The sequence below is a fragment of the Alligator mississippiensis genome, chromosome 7 (assembly GCF_030867095.1).
Source record: "Alligator mississippiensis isolate rAllMis1 chromosome 7, rAllMis1, whole genome shotgun sequence".
NCBI classification, from domain to species: Eukaryota; Metazoa; Chordata; order Crocodylia; family Alligatoridae; genus Alligator; species Alligator mississippiensis.
In genome coordinates this window covers 71,619,378-71,635,639 of record NC_081830.1, presented here as the reverse complement: position 1 = coordinate 71,635,639, position 16,262 = coordinate 71,619,378, and the positions used below count along the sequence as shown (strand labels likewise).

The window sequence follows — 16,262 nt, the reverse complement described above, 5'->3', positions numbered from 1 at the left end:
TCTCTCAGTAAGAATGTTAGTAAGCTCTGGTCTTGCATGTTTTAGCACAGAAAGTTTAAATATGAAACTTAGAAGACAAAGAACATTTCAATAAAGTCAGAAAATTAACAGGAAATTAAGAAAGTTAGTACTTCTCATCAACTTTGTGCCGGCAACATTTAAGGTAGTTTATCAACCATGATTTTAATTATTTACTTCCATATATATGTATATGTATTTGCTTTGCATCACGTAGGTCTCGTGATTCCTCTTTGTAAAATGTAACACACAGGTCAGTAAAATGTATCTAACTGAGTAGGCAGACAAGGTTCCTTGGGTGAATTTGATATCTTTTATTAGACCAACCCAAATAGTTGGAGAAAAGTTATTAAGCAAGCGTTCGGGTTCAAAAACCCTTTGTCAGGCTAAGGAAGTTTTAGCAGTTGGTGTGTGCTCTTCCTGGATGGAATGAAAAGTAAAGAAGCCAGGGGCTGGGCTGGGGAGTCAGTTGCCAGGCAGATTATAATGTATCAAAAATCCAATGTCTATGTTTAGTCTGTGATCTCTAGTATCCAGGAGGTTGATGAAATGGAGCTCATAGGCTCGTCTCTGGGAAGTGTTGTGTAAGGACTTTTTACATGCTCCCTAAAATCCACAAACAAGGGAACCCTGGCAGACCTATCATATCCAACCTTGGGACCGTAACTGAGGAAATATCAGGTTTCATTGAATCAATCCTAAAACTGCTTGTCACCCACAGAGCAAGTTTTGTACAAGACACTACAGACTTTCTACAGAAACTTAAAAACATAGACCACCTTCCCAGCAACACACTTCTAGCCACCATAGACATTACCAGCCTATATACCAACATCCCACACCAGGATGGCATCCAAGCCTGCCTTACATATCTATAGGAACAAGATTACAACTCAGAATACAGGCCCAAAGATATTACTGACCTTATACACTTCATCCTCACACACAACAATTTCACTTTTAATAATCAACACTTCCTCCAGATGATGGGAACAGCTATGGGCACTAAAATGGCCCCACAGTATGCCAACCTTTTTATGAGCCACCTGGAAGAAGACTTCCTCAAGAACTGCACCATCAAACTCTTGCTATACTTAAGATACATTGATGACATCTTCATCATTTGGACTGAGAACCTGCAATCTCTGATTGAGTTCCATCAGAAATTCAACAGTCACCATCCCTCCATCTGACTTTCTTTAGAATACTCCCGCACCAACATCTCCTTTTTAGACACAATGATCAGTATCCAGAAGGGTAAAATACAGACCACGGTATACAAGAAACCCACAGACCAACATACATATCTGCACAGAACCAGCAATCACCCTAAACACACCAAAAAAGCTGTGATATACAGCCAAGCCCTCAGATACCACCGCATTTGTACTGAAGAAAACACCCGGGATTGCTACCTCACCAATCTTAAAAAGACTTTCACCCAACAAGGACACTCCTCCAGAGAGGTAGATTGCATGTTTGAAAGAGCCACCTGGATACCACGTGAAGAACTGCTGCAGTACAGAAGAAACCCCCCCACAAATCGCACACCTCTGGTTATAACGTATCACCCCTCCCTTGAACCTGCACGGAAAATCCTCAAAAAATTGCAACCCAAACTAGACAGAGAACCTGTTTTTAAAAAGATCTTCCCAGAGCCACCCATCCTAGCCTTTAAACAAGCACTGAACCTCGCCAACCTCATTACCAGAAGCAAACTTCCTCAAACCCAGAACACACCAAAAGGATCCAGACCGTGCCATGACAAGAAATGCAAAACCTGCCAACACATCTCCACCACCCCCACTATTACTACACCCCACAACAGAGCCATCAGCATTCCTGGATCTTATAGCTGCACCTCCAGAAATGTAATATATCTCATCCAATGCACCAAGTGCCCTGATGGAAAATATGTAGGAGAGACCAAACAACAACTGCGCACCAGAATGAACGCACACCGGAAATCCATCAAAGACAGAAATACCCAATTACTGGTGGGGGCACATTTCTCACAGGAGGGCCACTCTCTCTCCAATCTCTCGGTCCTGATCCTCAAGGGAAACTTACACAACACTTCCCAGAGACGAGCCTATGAGCTCCATTTCATCAACCTCCTGGATACTAGAGATCATGGACTAAACATAGACACTGGATTTTTGATACATTATAATCTGCCTGGCAACTGACTCCCCAGCCCAGCCCCTGGCTTCTTTACTTTTCATTCTATCCAGGAAGAGCGCACACCAACTGCTAAAAGTTCCTTAGCCTGACGAAGGGTTTTTGAACCTGAAAGCTTGCTTAATAACTTTTCTCCAACTATTTGGGTTGGTCTAATAAAAGATATCAAATTCACCCAAGGAACCTTGTCTGCCCATGTCCTTAGACTAACATGGCTACAACCTAAACCCCTCTAACTGAGTAGCTAATTTAACCACTACACAGAATTTGTGCTCCCAGGAATTTTCAAAAGGAGCTACATCTGATTATAAATTGTCTGTATACCTTAAAAAGAGAATACAACTTTGGGTGTGAGCCTAGCCATAAAGTTTCTCTGTAAAAGGAATGTCAAACACTGGACAAGAGACCATAACGAGGGTTAAATTGCTGAAAAATGGGTCATGCCAGTTTCTGCTATGTGTTATTAATACCTATGGATTGTAAACTACATCTTTTGTTAAAAGAAATATTGGAAGTGTTAAGACATTTTTATTATACCATCAGCATTTGTGTTTCATAGCAAAGGCACAGGTTTATTAGTTCACAATTTAGTATAAGCTAAATTGTATAGAGGTGGGCTGACAGCTGTGATTTTGCTTGTGGTTGGTCTATGAATAATTGAACAAAATTGCCATTTGCTTAAATTATCTATAGAATATTTTTAAATGCATTGGAAAAAAATACTAAATGAATGAAAAACATGTTTCCAGATGCATTTTGCAATATGCACATGGCTTAATATTATCTCTTTTGAACTAATATATCAATTATTTTGCACAAATTGAACAACAGGGGGTACAATTTTTTACACAGAAATCTTCCATGTTATACTAGTCTTGGAGGAAGCTCAAAACTTTTGGAGCTTAGGTTTGATTCAGTTGTGCATCCAGATGCTTCCATTCTTAACCATGTATGAGACTACAGAATATTCCTAAATGATCTAGAAATTGAATAAGAAGAAAATTTCTTGATGTATTAAGTCCACTTTCCCTCCCAGTGAAAAAATGGCAAAAGGCACAGACAAGGAAAAAATGTCAGAATCATGCTAAGAATGATAAAAAAAAAAATAGAAGCCCTTTTCCCTGCTTGCAGTGAGCCATTTTAATTTCTAACTTGAATCTAGAAAAGAGATTTTATGTTCATATTAATTTGTGAGGCACAAAAATCATGATAGAGCAATTATGAAGGTTACAACAAGGGTCGCTGATATTCAAAATGCATGTGAAGCACCTTTTTTAAATCCAGAATATTATTTAGTGCTAATCAGTCCTGGTTAGTGTAATCAAGTTCTTTTTGTCCTTTAATCAGAGCCTATGTGTGCTGCGTGGCTGTTGCTGGAGTCCAGTCAATGACTCAAACATACCCTGGTGTTTCTTCTCCAGAAATCATGGATACCAAGTGGTGGGAGGTCAAAAACCTAAAAATACAGGTAAGATGCAGGGTATGTTCAAAGAGCAGTGTCCATCCCAGTAGCACAGATCAGTAAAACACTGGTGTAACATTTTGTTTTTCTTTTTAAGGTTTTGAAGCTACTTTAACAAGGCTATCTTCACCTTCCCTGTTTGGAAATGATATCAATAAAGTCCTCCTCACTGGAGAGTATCAGACAGCAAATCGCTTCCATTTCAAGGTGAAATTGTTTCTTATCCTGTTTAAGGCCTTGTACAGGTATTTGATTACTACTACAATTGCTGCTCTCCCTGTAGAAAGCAAGAGAGCACAAGCATTTCATTAACTCTCTCACACAGGAAATATGCCAAGTTTGGGATCACCAAGGAAGATCCCTACAAATGCCTGTACACTTTCATGCTGCTCGACTTCTAAACCAGGAGGTGTTCAGCAGTGGGGAAATGCTTCCTGAGCTTTCCCAAGACTGGGATAACAGATCTGGAGAAGACATGGGGAGCACCAGCAGCTCAACTCCTCCTGACACTCAGAGGAGTCAAGGGGCCGGGAATTCTCTATTGTGTGTCCCCCAGCCTGGGCACACTGGTTCTGGGGAATGCACAGGGAGCTCTTCCACAGCTCCCTCCCCTCCCAGAGATGGGGAAGGCAGGGATGAGCAGTTGTTTGATGCTCCTTACCTGTCCTCAAATCCAATGTATCCATGTTTAAAGAGAGTTGGAAGCCTGCTTTAAATAGACATATTCAGCTGTGGATGGGGGAAGTTCTCCCATCTCCCACTGCTTGCACAGGTGCGCCTTTAAACTGGCATTGATCTAGGATTGGGGATTCTTTCACCTCTTTAAATGGGTGTGTGCTACTGGGGAACTCTGGGAACTCTCAGATTCATGTCCACTTTTTTAAAGGTCTGGGGTATTGTGAGCCCAACTTTAGGGAAAGACTTTCTGAGGCTGAGGTAATGGTACTCCAGACCTTTAGAAAGACACTCTGTCCCTTCCTAGTCTTCCCTGAGAAAAGAAGAGTGGAATAGCCAGGACTCCCTATGCCTTCCCCAGACCCTGATGTGGGGAAGGTACAGAGAGCAGGAGAGGGGGCAGCTGCTGCCTGGAACACCTTTACACATCCTCTCTCAGAAAGATTTGTAATAATGGAAATTTCCCAGAAATTTCCAGCACAAGTCAATGCAAGTTTCCACCTGCTTTATTTTCTATTTCATTTGAGGTGAAGAAATGGGAAGTAGATCCAAAATAAATAAATAAATAAATAAATAAAGTCAAGGTGAGATACAGATGGAAAATTCCCACTTTATTCTCAAAGCATAAATTGTAGAAGTGTTAAAATGAGACAAGTTCTAAAATATAAGCACATGTAAAAAATGCTTCTGTTTATTGGTAACAGCCATTGAAAATGGTATGCTTGTTCTTCAGAGACTCAAACCTCATTAATACTTAGGAGACTTCTAAAGATAAAGGCAACTGTCTGCCTTTAACCCTTTGAGTCAGCTGTGAAACAAAACCTTAAATCTGAGAATCATCTTTTGGAAGAGATCCTGAATCCAGGTCTTGATTACTTGTAGATATTAATCTTTCTGTATTTGATATTGTTAAAAATGCTGGAGGCACCTCTTAAATAGTAAGTGGCATTAACCATATACAGGGATAGGTAGTTAGCTGTGTTAGCCTGAAGTTAGTTAGAAGGCAGGGTAGATCTTATGGCTGTGTGAAATTTTGATGGGTTTTCCACTTTGAAGTTGTTTCAATGTGTTTTGAGCTCGAATCATCAAAATCTGAACAAAATGAAAGGCTTTGAAACAGCTTTAAAATGAAACAAGGGCACTCGAAATGTTTTAAAAGTTTCAAAACGTTTCAAGTTTCAAAGCCAGGCTTCCTTGCAGGGAAGCAAAGTAAGGAGAGGGAGGGGGAAAAGGGGGAAGGACTGCTCTCATATTGACTGTGTAGCTGACCAGAGATTGGGATCCTTTCCCAAGGTCCTTTCCAATCCCAGTGCTCTGGGAGGGGGACAGAAAAATAGCATAAAAAGCATTGGCAGGCTTTGTGGCCTCGGCAGGGGCTATCATGCCTGCTGTTTTCATTTGAATCAAGAAAGAAATGACAAAGTTATAGGCATTTTCATGATTCCCCATTTCCATGATTCTCCCAAGTCTATGGGCAAAACGTTGAAATTCATTGAAAGAGCATCAAAGCAGCAAAACCGTTTCAATGAAATGAAACACAACAGTGCTTCGAAACAGCGATGTGAAACACTGTCCCTTCGAAATGGTGAAATGGAAGTCGAAACAAAATGGTGCTCTTTCACACAGCCCTAGTAGATATGCTCCTTTATAGACTAAGTAAATGAGAGAGAGAGAGCATACATGCAAGCTTTAATGAACCCAAATTCACAGCATTTGAGAACCAAATTGGGCAATTAACTTTTCAAAGATTCAATTCAGAAGATATATACTGAGCACACTTCATTTTGGGACTGTGCGTGCTGAGCCAAACTTTCCTTGAAGTGCTGCTTTCAGGGTACTAGGCACTGGAACTGTGAGCAGAAATGCCTCTTCTGTGCTCTTTATATTCCCCTAACTGGGCTCAGGCAATGTGGAGAAAGAACTGTTCAGATATAGGAGAGGGAAGAAGTAGACTGGGAAAGTGGAAGGCAGTGGCAGTGGAAGCCCCAAGAATACACTGAGATAAAGAGGCCGGTGTATAGTAGCATGGAAGATGAGGTCTAGGAGCTGGAGAACAGGAAATAAAATATGGACCTGTATTCTGTGAACTAGGGACAGGGACTATAAACATTTGTGAGAAGTTCAGAGGGAGACTCAAATTGAATGTTTATAGATATATAAACATCTAATCAAGAACTGTATTGATTTCCATATCCACTGTCTTTTATTGTAAGCTGCTCTGAATATTTTTGGAGAAGGGTGGTAAATATATCAAATAAATAATTAAATAATGTTTTGTAATGCACATGCAGAAGGAATCAAATTAAGGTTGTACAAGCAGACTTAATACTGATATCCCTTAACATATAAATTCTTGACTTTTTAGCCTAAACATACTTTTGACTTGCGTGTGTCTGAATTCAGAAATATACCATGATTCAGGAAAATATTCTACTAGCTGAGTAGAAATACATTTTCAAAGCTTTTAATGACTTTTTACTGTTTAACTGCAGATTACAGATCCTAATAATAAAAGATTTGAAGTCCCACATGAGAACGTGAAACCTTTTGCTGGACCTGCAGTATCTGTTTTAAAGTACAAAGTCAGTATTGCTGAGAATCCTTTTGGCATCATAGTGACCAGAGTAAGCAACAGCAAAACCCTGTAAGTCACTTCTGTACCTTCTATAAGTAACATTGCAACAAACTGTGTGCCTTAAAAGGTCATATCACAACATGAAATAATGCATATCAGAGATGGAATGAAGACTCTAATTTGATCGTTTACCTCATTTGTTTGCCATACTAATTTTTTCCATGTTTTGTACTTGTCAAGCTTATGTTTTAGTGGCAAAAAGTGCAGGTAAGGGGGTATGAAGACATCTTTAATATTACATGCATTTATTTGCAATCATGTTCCATTAAATACATCATCTGTCTAGTCAGTTTAGTGGTTTGCCTGAACAAATGTACCACTATGTATGGACTTATACATGATTTCAAGGCTTCCTTTGACATACATAGCCAGGCTTTTCACATTCATCAACTTATGTAAAGCCAATGATGTTTTCAAATATGTCTACAAGCTGAGCAGTAGAGAAACGAGTATTAAGCAGTATGGTCTTTACCAAAGAGCAAGAGTATGCAGCATCCCAGGCTGTGGCTATCAAAAATATGTGCAGCCTTCTGAACTGTATTAACTTTAATAGGAAGGATTTTCTAGGAAAAGGTGGTCCTACTGTGCAAAACCAAACTAGTAAGGTAATGGCTTCTCCAATGAACAGTTCAGGTTTTGAGAGACTATGAAAATAAACTTGTTTTGCACATTGCAGCTCCTTATCCATCTTTCTCTCCTGTGGCCAGGCAGACCATAAGACTTAATATTATCTTAGTAATCCCCTTGAGCTGTTGCCAATGAGAAAACAGACACAGCAGTAAATGGGAAAGATACTTATCTGATGGAAGGCTTGAAGAGCAGAAGAGGATAGGGTCATTTTTTGCTCCTAGTTGCTGGAAAAGAGATGGATGAAGTACTCTTTTTGCCAAATGCTGTAATGATATGACTTACAGTGAAATTAATTAATTCTTGGGTCAACGTACCAGTTCATGTTTAGCGAGTGATCAAGTAGTTGTACCAGACAACTCAATCTGGAAGATGTCTCAAGAACAGTTTACAGTTTCTCTCCTGGGTGTAACTTGTGTGGAGGAGGCAAAAAAAAAAAAAAAAAAAAAAGGCTATATCCTATCATGACAGAGGGGAAAGTATAACATCCTTCTAAAGAGACTGAGTGTATTTTTTTATCAAGGGTGTTATGGAGCAAAGGGTAGCATAGAGTAACAGGTTATTGGCAGTTTAGGAAAACATCCCCTTGTAACAGGGTGTTTACTCAGCAGAGTAAGCAGTTTTCCAACTAGATAGAGGAATAATATGAATCTGGGCCCATACAAGTATTTAAGTACTTTGATTTGTAGATAATTTGTTTTAAGTACCACTGATTATAGATGAAATTATGACAGACTCTTATATTTGTAAACATGGGTTTGTTATATTGCTAGTCTTTGATGTAGTGATAGATGCTCTAGTAGTGTAATGTTAAGGCCTTGTTACACAGTACACTAAGTTAGTGCTGGCTCAAATTTGGAGCAGTCACCTATTCAGGCCAGCAGAGGCCTGGTGGACTGAAAGGTAAGACTCCCCACTCCTATTCTGGGTTTCAGCTCTGCCCTCCAGACTCCCCCAGTTCTACCCACCCCAGGGGCTTCCCCCACTGTTCCATAGGTTTCCTCCAGCCCCCACCACTGCTTACTTGTGCTTGTGCTTTCTGCCCCAGAGGATCAGGCAGGGAAGGGTTAACCCACCTGCCTGGCCACCACTGCTGATGCCAGGCTGCTGGCCTTCTCTGGGCTGAGCCTGCCCAATAGATGCTTCCTAACATAGAAGACTGAGGAACTGAGAGATGTCCTAGGGTAAGACAGTTGCTAGTTGGTTAGAAAGACAAAGGTTATGGACAGGTTTAGTTATTGCTCCACAATAAAAGCAGTTGTTTAGTTCCTTTCATTCATGCCTTATTGTTTTCATTAAACCCAGTGATTGCTGCACCTGACTTGCTTCAGGTACTACTGGCTTGGCCCCTCATCCAGTAAAGCATTTAGGCACATGACTTGTTTTAATTATATGAATTTCCCTTTGGCTTCAATGGGACTATAGGTTTCCCTCAATTTATGCGGTACATGCATACCGAGGTAAGGGCGAATAAATTGAATTCACATAAAGTGAACCCACTTTACAATGTAAGAAATGGGGATAGGTTCCCATGGTGGTGAGGGAGGGAATGAGGCTGGGACTAGGCAAGGGGCGTGAAGAAGGGCGCTGCTCCCAGGGCTGCACAAGGCAGCAAAGCATTGCAAACAGTGCGGCACTCACCCCAGCTGCAGGGGCCCTGGGAGTGGGTGATGCCAGCTGCCTGTAGCCACTGGCCTGAACTGTGACCTGGTGCAGGCAGCTGGTGTCAGCCACTCCCAGGGCCGCTGCATCCAGGGCTGGGGTGAGTGCCATGCCCTGGGCCACCCAGGGCTCTGCTTGTCTGAACTCAACCCAGTCCAAGCTGGAGCAGCCCCATGAGCAGCCAACACTAGCTGCTTGCACCAGGGAATGGTGCAGCCCAGTGGCTACAGGCAGCTGATGTTGGCCACTGCCGGGGCTGCTGTAGCTGGGGCTAGGGTGAGTGGTGTGCCCTGGGCCACCCAGGGCTCTGCGTATCCGAACTCACCCCAGCCCATGCTAGAGTGGCCCCATGAGCAGCCAATACCAGTTGCTTGCAGCAGGGCACAGTGCAGCCCACTGGTTACAGGCAGCTTGTGTTGGCCGCTCCTGAGGCTGCTGCAGCCAGGGCTGGGATGAGTAGGGCCATGGCCCTTCCCCCCCCCCCACCCAGACTAACCTGCTGGGGGGGGGGGCGTCAATGCTGATTGCATAAGAGCAAATTTATTTAGCATATAATGACTTATTGGTATAAATATGTTCATCATATAAAAGCAAATTCATATATAAAGAACCCGCATAAATCGAAGGAAACCTGTATTCAGATAATTTAAGTTAAGCACATGCTTAAATGGTTTTCTGTAGCGGGGCTTTGATAGGCCTCAAAGGTTGTAACAAGGGATTGGGAACTCTGCCACATTCCTGGTGAGTCACCAAAGCAGGCCTTCCTAGCTGAAAAAGAATTTGTCTTGAACATAACGCTACTTGTCCATACTTTTTTTGTCATAGAGAAACAAAATAGTTCAGGAACACAGTTTTATTTCCTTTTTAGATCACAAATAATGTTTTAAACAAAGAGATTATTTGTTTCTCATCTGCTTTCTTTGGCTTTGGATTTTGTGGATATTCAGCTTAACTTCTTAAGAATTTTGAGTGTAGAAAGGGCAAAATAGAAAAAAAAAAAGCGAATCTAAGTAGTGCTGCAATAGCCTCTCTGTTTGAGAGGAAGCTGTAAGTACAGACAACAGATCCATGCAACTGGAAAAATCAAGAAATTCATTGCAAAATATAAAAATAGTATTTATGAAGCCATGCTGTGTCCTCAGCAGTTCTACAGTCTTATCCCGAGGAGGAATTAGATAGCCATGGTTTAGAGTTTAAGAGGTTCATTCTGTTTAATTTTTCTAGAGCTCTCCTGTTGAACAGTCTTATTCTGAACAAATCTATAATATTTGCCCAAAGTTTCAGGTCATAAACTCATTATGACACTGGTTTAAAGAGAAAAATTCCAGCTGAATTTATGGAAATGTTATTTCTGGTAGGACTATGACACTATGCACATGATATTCATATTGTTCTCATATACTAATACTAAATATTTAAATATTTGCAAGAGAATGTAAACAGGAAATGGCACAACTATTCTTGGGTCCAGTAAACCTACTCCTGGTGCAGAACCCACAAGGGAAGCAACCAAACATGGCTGACACCCCTTTATGTTCCTCTTTTGTATTCCTGGCAGTGTACTAGCATCTGTAAAAGTTTCATAATTCAGCAGAATTTAAGGTCAACTAGCCACCAGTTCAACAGCCCTGATCCAAATGATCTCTTGAGGTCCTTTTCTTGCAAGATTATGGAATGTGCCTGTAACAATATCTTAACACTCTTAAATTATGAAATTAGACTGCTCTTTTGATATCTGATACCAGGGAAGGCTGGTGCATCTGAAACCATAAATAAAGTATTTAACATTTTTATGCCTTTAAATTCAACGTATCCTTTCATATATATACTTTCATCCACCTTGTTTTTTGAAAACTAAATTAACTGCCAAACTCTGAGACCCAATGGCAGGAGACGTCATGGCTAATGAGCTTATTAAATCAATCAAAGAATGATTACTTGTCAGAATGCTAGGATGAATTAAGGTTATCAACTCTTCAAGTTTAATTCATTGATAATTAATCTAGGATATTATTAGTATTGTTTATGTAAATTAAGTTAAAATCCTCCATAGTGATCAATTTACCACTATAAATTACAAGATAGATAAGTTTTTTAATATTCAGTCAATAGTTCATGACTTCTTAAATAGGGGCATAAGAGGACAATAAATATTCTTGTACAGGAGAACTGATTTAGAAAAAGAAATCTTATGAATTATAGTGTCTTATGCACTAAAGAAAGAATTTACATGTTTCTTCCATCTTTCACCAATTTCCTACAAACCATGGCATTTACTGTAAATACTAGGGCTGCATGAAGCAGCTAGTATTCGCTTTGGATTCAGATTCGGCTGATTTGGCGGACAGCAATTCAATTTGGTGATTTGAATCACTGTCCCAAATCAATTCGGATGTATCTGATTCAGAGATTCAGCCACCACTGAATCAGTTGAATCTCTACACACCCTCTAGGCTGTACATTGTGTGGTCTTCCCCCAGACTCCCTCTGCCCCACACCACAAAGTACCACCTAACACTCCTCCTATCCTGCAGTATACTGCGTATTTCTACCACTCCTACTGCGTGGTCTTCCCTGCACTCCCTTCCCAGTGTAGTACCTCCCCTATGCTCCTCCCCACCACTACTATGCAGTCTCCCCTGGGCTGGGGCCAGAGTTGGAACTGGAGCCAAATCCACAGCAGATACCTGTCCTGATCTGTATTTGAATGAATCTAAGATAAGGTAGGGTTTTTTTTCCCCCAATGATGAATAGGAGAAAAAACTTATCTTGATTTCAAGTAAATATAAGTTCTGCTTTGATAAGGAAAATGAAGAGAGACTAACATATGTCTTGTAATCTACTTTAAAAATAAATAATCATCCAAGCTAGCTTGTAAGTCTAGTAACTATCTTTGTCTGCTTTTAGAATACCCTAGATAATGGCTAAAATTTCCTAGGCCAAATGATTGGAATAGTTTAATGAAAAAGAGCTATTGGGTTTCCAATTTTTGTTAGTTAATATTTATAAAGCTCTATGAACACATGCACCATATCGCCACTGAAATCACTAGAGCTGTGGAGCAGAGTATCCAGTCATGTAAGCCCTATATAACTGCTAAATAGTGTTACTACAGATACAGAGATATTAGAGTGGAGATAAAAATAAGAAAATCAAAATTGGAGTGAGTCTGGACTGTGCCCATTGTACTGACTCATTTAATATAGTTAATGCTTAATTGCTAACGCCTAAGTTTGTTTGTTTAACAGTCCAAGAACCAGTCTACACACACAAAACAGTACAGCTCTAGCCACACCAGTTACAGGTAATAGCATAGATGCAATTGTAGTGGTATAAAGGTGCTTATTACTGGGGAATGGAACAGAATATGTTATACTATTAAGAGGCACCTTTATATCTGTTTAACTATGCCCATAGTAGATGACTGGTTTAACTAGTTTAGCAGAAAATTGCATCCTAAACATACATTTTGTACATGTTAAATTTGGCACAAAGACTGAGTGCAGACAAAACATAAGAAAAAGCGATTGTGATCAGGAACATTAGAAGTCTGTGAAGAGAATAGCCACAAAGGGATAACTTGGAAACTCTATGGTACTCAAACATAGTTTAATAGTTTGTCAACTCAATCTATTGTATTTTTTATCTACTTGAGAAAAATAAAGGGTAAATATCTTCCTACCCTATTTGAACCCTCATTTCTGTAAACCTGAAGGCAACTTTAGAAACTCAGGGTCAATTTCACTGACATGCTCCATTAGCTTTGGGTTGCTTCACTGATGCAAAGCGGCCATAAATCTGGCTTAACTGCAGAGTTAAGCTGTGTTTATGATTGTGTTCCTACAGCTGGTTGGGGTTTGTTTTTTTTTTCCCCGGCAGCGTTGTTTCATTGGAAATTGCTAATTCATGGAAATCAAAGCTGTTTTTGGAAAGGAGTCAGTTTCAACAAATTTGAAATGAATCATTTAATTCCAGATGTGAGTCCATCTTATATCTGATTCAGAATGATTTGGATTGAAAAACCATGGTCAGATTCAGACACTTGAACCTTATCGCCCCCATAACCTAAGTGAGTGCCATTACCATCATTCACACACACCATTTTAGAACAGGTTCATTTTGTCAGTAACATTCAACAGATTTTTGGAAGAGTACATATTTTGAAACCTAGGAAGTTGCCATTAAATTGAACTCTCACCCTGAGCAGACATATTCATGTTTTTTACTATATTTTTATGAGTTGGACCACTAATCATTTAATCAGTTTGGGCACAATATTTTTAACATCATACAACTGACCAGCTGGAGACTGTTTTGAATACAAGAGCAAAGTTTAAGAAAAATTAATAAAAAAACAAGATGAAATAAACTCTGGAATAATCAAGGGTAATTTAGAAATTACAGAATCCTCCATGCTGAGGTGGAATAGGTGGATGCTAGAAGTTATTTCTTTCCTCATATATACCTTGAGTCTCTTTTTTTTTCATTTTGTTCCTTTTGGCTGTTCTGACAAGCATGACCTTATGGAAAGATCAGTTATTTACAACCACTAATATCATTTCCCATTCCCAGGATAGTAGAATAGCTATGGGAAGTGTTGGAATTCAGCTGCCAAAAGAAAAGTTCATCAGTTGCAGTCACTCTGACTTCCCAACTTGTACTTCTTACTTGGAACTACTAAGATGTAACCTCAGAGGTCCATGGCATAATTCCAACATTGTCTGATTCATGAGTAATGAAATTCAAAACTGAAAAGTCCTCCTTTTTTTGCAAGCCCAGAAGTATCAGCATCGACTTCTTCCAGGAGAGTCTCATTCCATTGCTATTTCATATGCAATTACCAGAAGGAAGCATCCTCTCTTTCACCTTGTCATTTGCATTCCATCATGCTAATGATGTCAATTTTAGAATTAAGGGAAGAAATGAAACAATATTTTCCTTATCCTGTTTTAGAGCTTTGCTGATGCAGTGTAGCTCCCCTTGCATGTTGACAATTCATAAATTGCTTAGTTTTGTCCAAAAATTGCTAAAACACAAAAACATCCATATGGGATGTGAAAAATTTAAACATTGCAGATTAGATTGTCATTTTGTAATCTGCCATATTTTAGGAGCATGTCCCAGGGTGGGAATTATGATTTTGAGGGTCTGAACTGTGATGGCTGATGCCCTACTTAGTACAAGATGCAGGTAACTGGATAGTGCAGGGCTTGGCAACCTACATTCTGCAGCCCAGATTCAGTCAAATCTGCATTTTACTGAGGGTGCACAGATTTCCACCTGTTTGATCCAGTGTGTGTTTTGCTAATGGTACTATTCCAGCCAGCTGCTCTGGCCATCATGGAGGGTTGCTCTCCATTCCTAGAGTGACTGGGAAAGAATAGTGGCCTGAGGCACCAGCCAGGTTACAAGCTGAAGCTCATGTTAGTAAAAAGATTGCTATCTTCATCAAACAGAGGTTTACCAGGAGGAATCGCCTATACTTATTTTTCTTCAGTTATTCTTGATCCCTAGATGCTTGCCCCAGCCATATATGTATTACTTTCCATGACTTGCATTTTTTGGCCTGGCTAGATGCATAGTCCAGACAGAGAAATGGAAGTTCTTTGAGACTCAGGGAATTACAGTCTGTTTCCTAGTCTGTTCCTAAGGCAGTACAAAAACATGATGTCCTGTATGTACATTGAGCTAGTGGCAAAACCCCTAGTGACCAAGGCTTGTACTCTTTGTTAAATATTGCTTTTGTTCCTTAATGTTGGCATGTAACAGTTCAGCTATAAACAAAAGAGAATCCAAGAGAAAAACCATAAAATGAGCAAATGATGCATGGGTGTTTATGGAGTTATAACTAGGCTTGGCAGAATTTGACTTCTAGTGATAAACATCTCAGAGACCGACGGAAAAATATCTCCATCAGTAATAGTCAAAATTTATAGAAAGGAGACTGTAATAGGGAACCCTTACACCTGATACTGGACAATGGAGAAAAAGAAATGGAGAAACAGAAGGCAGAGGGGATAAAAAGGAAAACAATGGTGACCTAATAGTCAATCAAGCAACTAGGTGCTGGTTGCAGTCTAATGACTCTTCAATTAAGCAGGTAGCTGCTCATTTACAGGTGCCTAGAATCGGGTTTGAGGGAGATAACAGGCTACTTAAACAAACCCCTACTCAAAACCCAGAGGTGGGGAGGTGGAAGAGTATTTGGGACTCCAGCCTGGTGGCACAGCTGGGTTCTGCTTGCGGCTGGTCTGGCTATGTGCTGGGGCCTGACGGTGGCCACTGCCTCTCCCCATGTTCCCAGAGCTCTGGGAGTGCTGCTGTCCTCCTCTTATGGTCCCTTTTTCCTGGCTTTTTCTTGATGAGTGAACTGGATGATTTAAAGCAGGTATGACTGGTGGATTTATGGACATTTACTTTTTATATTTTGACGTGATTTTTCTTAATGCTGTAAACAGTATGCTGTCATTTACTAAATTGTCTGCCCCCTGCAATTTCCTGCAATGCTTAAAATGTTAATGGATAAAAATAAAAAAAAACCAAACCCTATTTTTGCACCATCCTGATAATTTAAATCAACAGAAATCTAAATTAAATGCTGAACAATAAACATTGATTTTTTTTAATTTTTATTTTTTAGCCATTGAAATTATTAAAAAAATAAAAAACTGAATTCTGCCAAGGCTAGCTATAACATACAGCATAGGGCTTTGAGACTGTCATGTTGCACAAAAGCAATGGTAAGATCTTTTAAAAATGTTTTAAATTGTTTAACCAGGTTTAATACAAGCATAGGACCCCTTGTGTATGCTGACCAGTATTTGCAGCTCTCCATAAAGCTACCCAGCAGCAACATTTATGGGGTAGGAGAACATGTGCACAAGCAATATCGACATGACGTTAACTGGAAAACGTGGCCCATCTTTACCAGGGATGCTGCACCCATTGGAGTAAGGAGTGGTTTTATTATGTTGTATTAGGGGTTGGTTTGGGGAATTAAAC

At 40.0% G+C, this 16,262-nt stretch overlaps 1 protein-coding gene across 1 annotated transcript in view; it reads left to right on the top strand.

Annotated features, from left to right (window-relative positions):
• The window catches only part of SI (sucrase-isomaltase), a 146,433-nt gene that overhangs the window by 20,884 nt on the left and 109,287 nt on the right, over positions 1 to 16,262 (top strand). The window contains exons 5-8 of the mRNA XM_019491830.2: positions 3,547 to 3,667; positions 3,759 to 3,868; positions 6,829 to 6,980; positions 16,039 to 16,210. Coding sequence (XP_019347375.2) covers positions 3,547 to 3,667; positions 3,759 to 3,868; positions 6,829 to 6,980; positions 16,039 to 16,210 — 555 coding nt within the window. The remainder of the gene's footprint in view (positions 1 to 3,546; positions 3,668 to 3,758; positions 3,869 to 6,828; positions 6,981 to 16,038; positions 16,211 to 16,262) is intronic.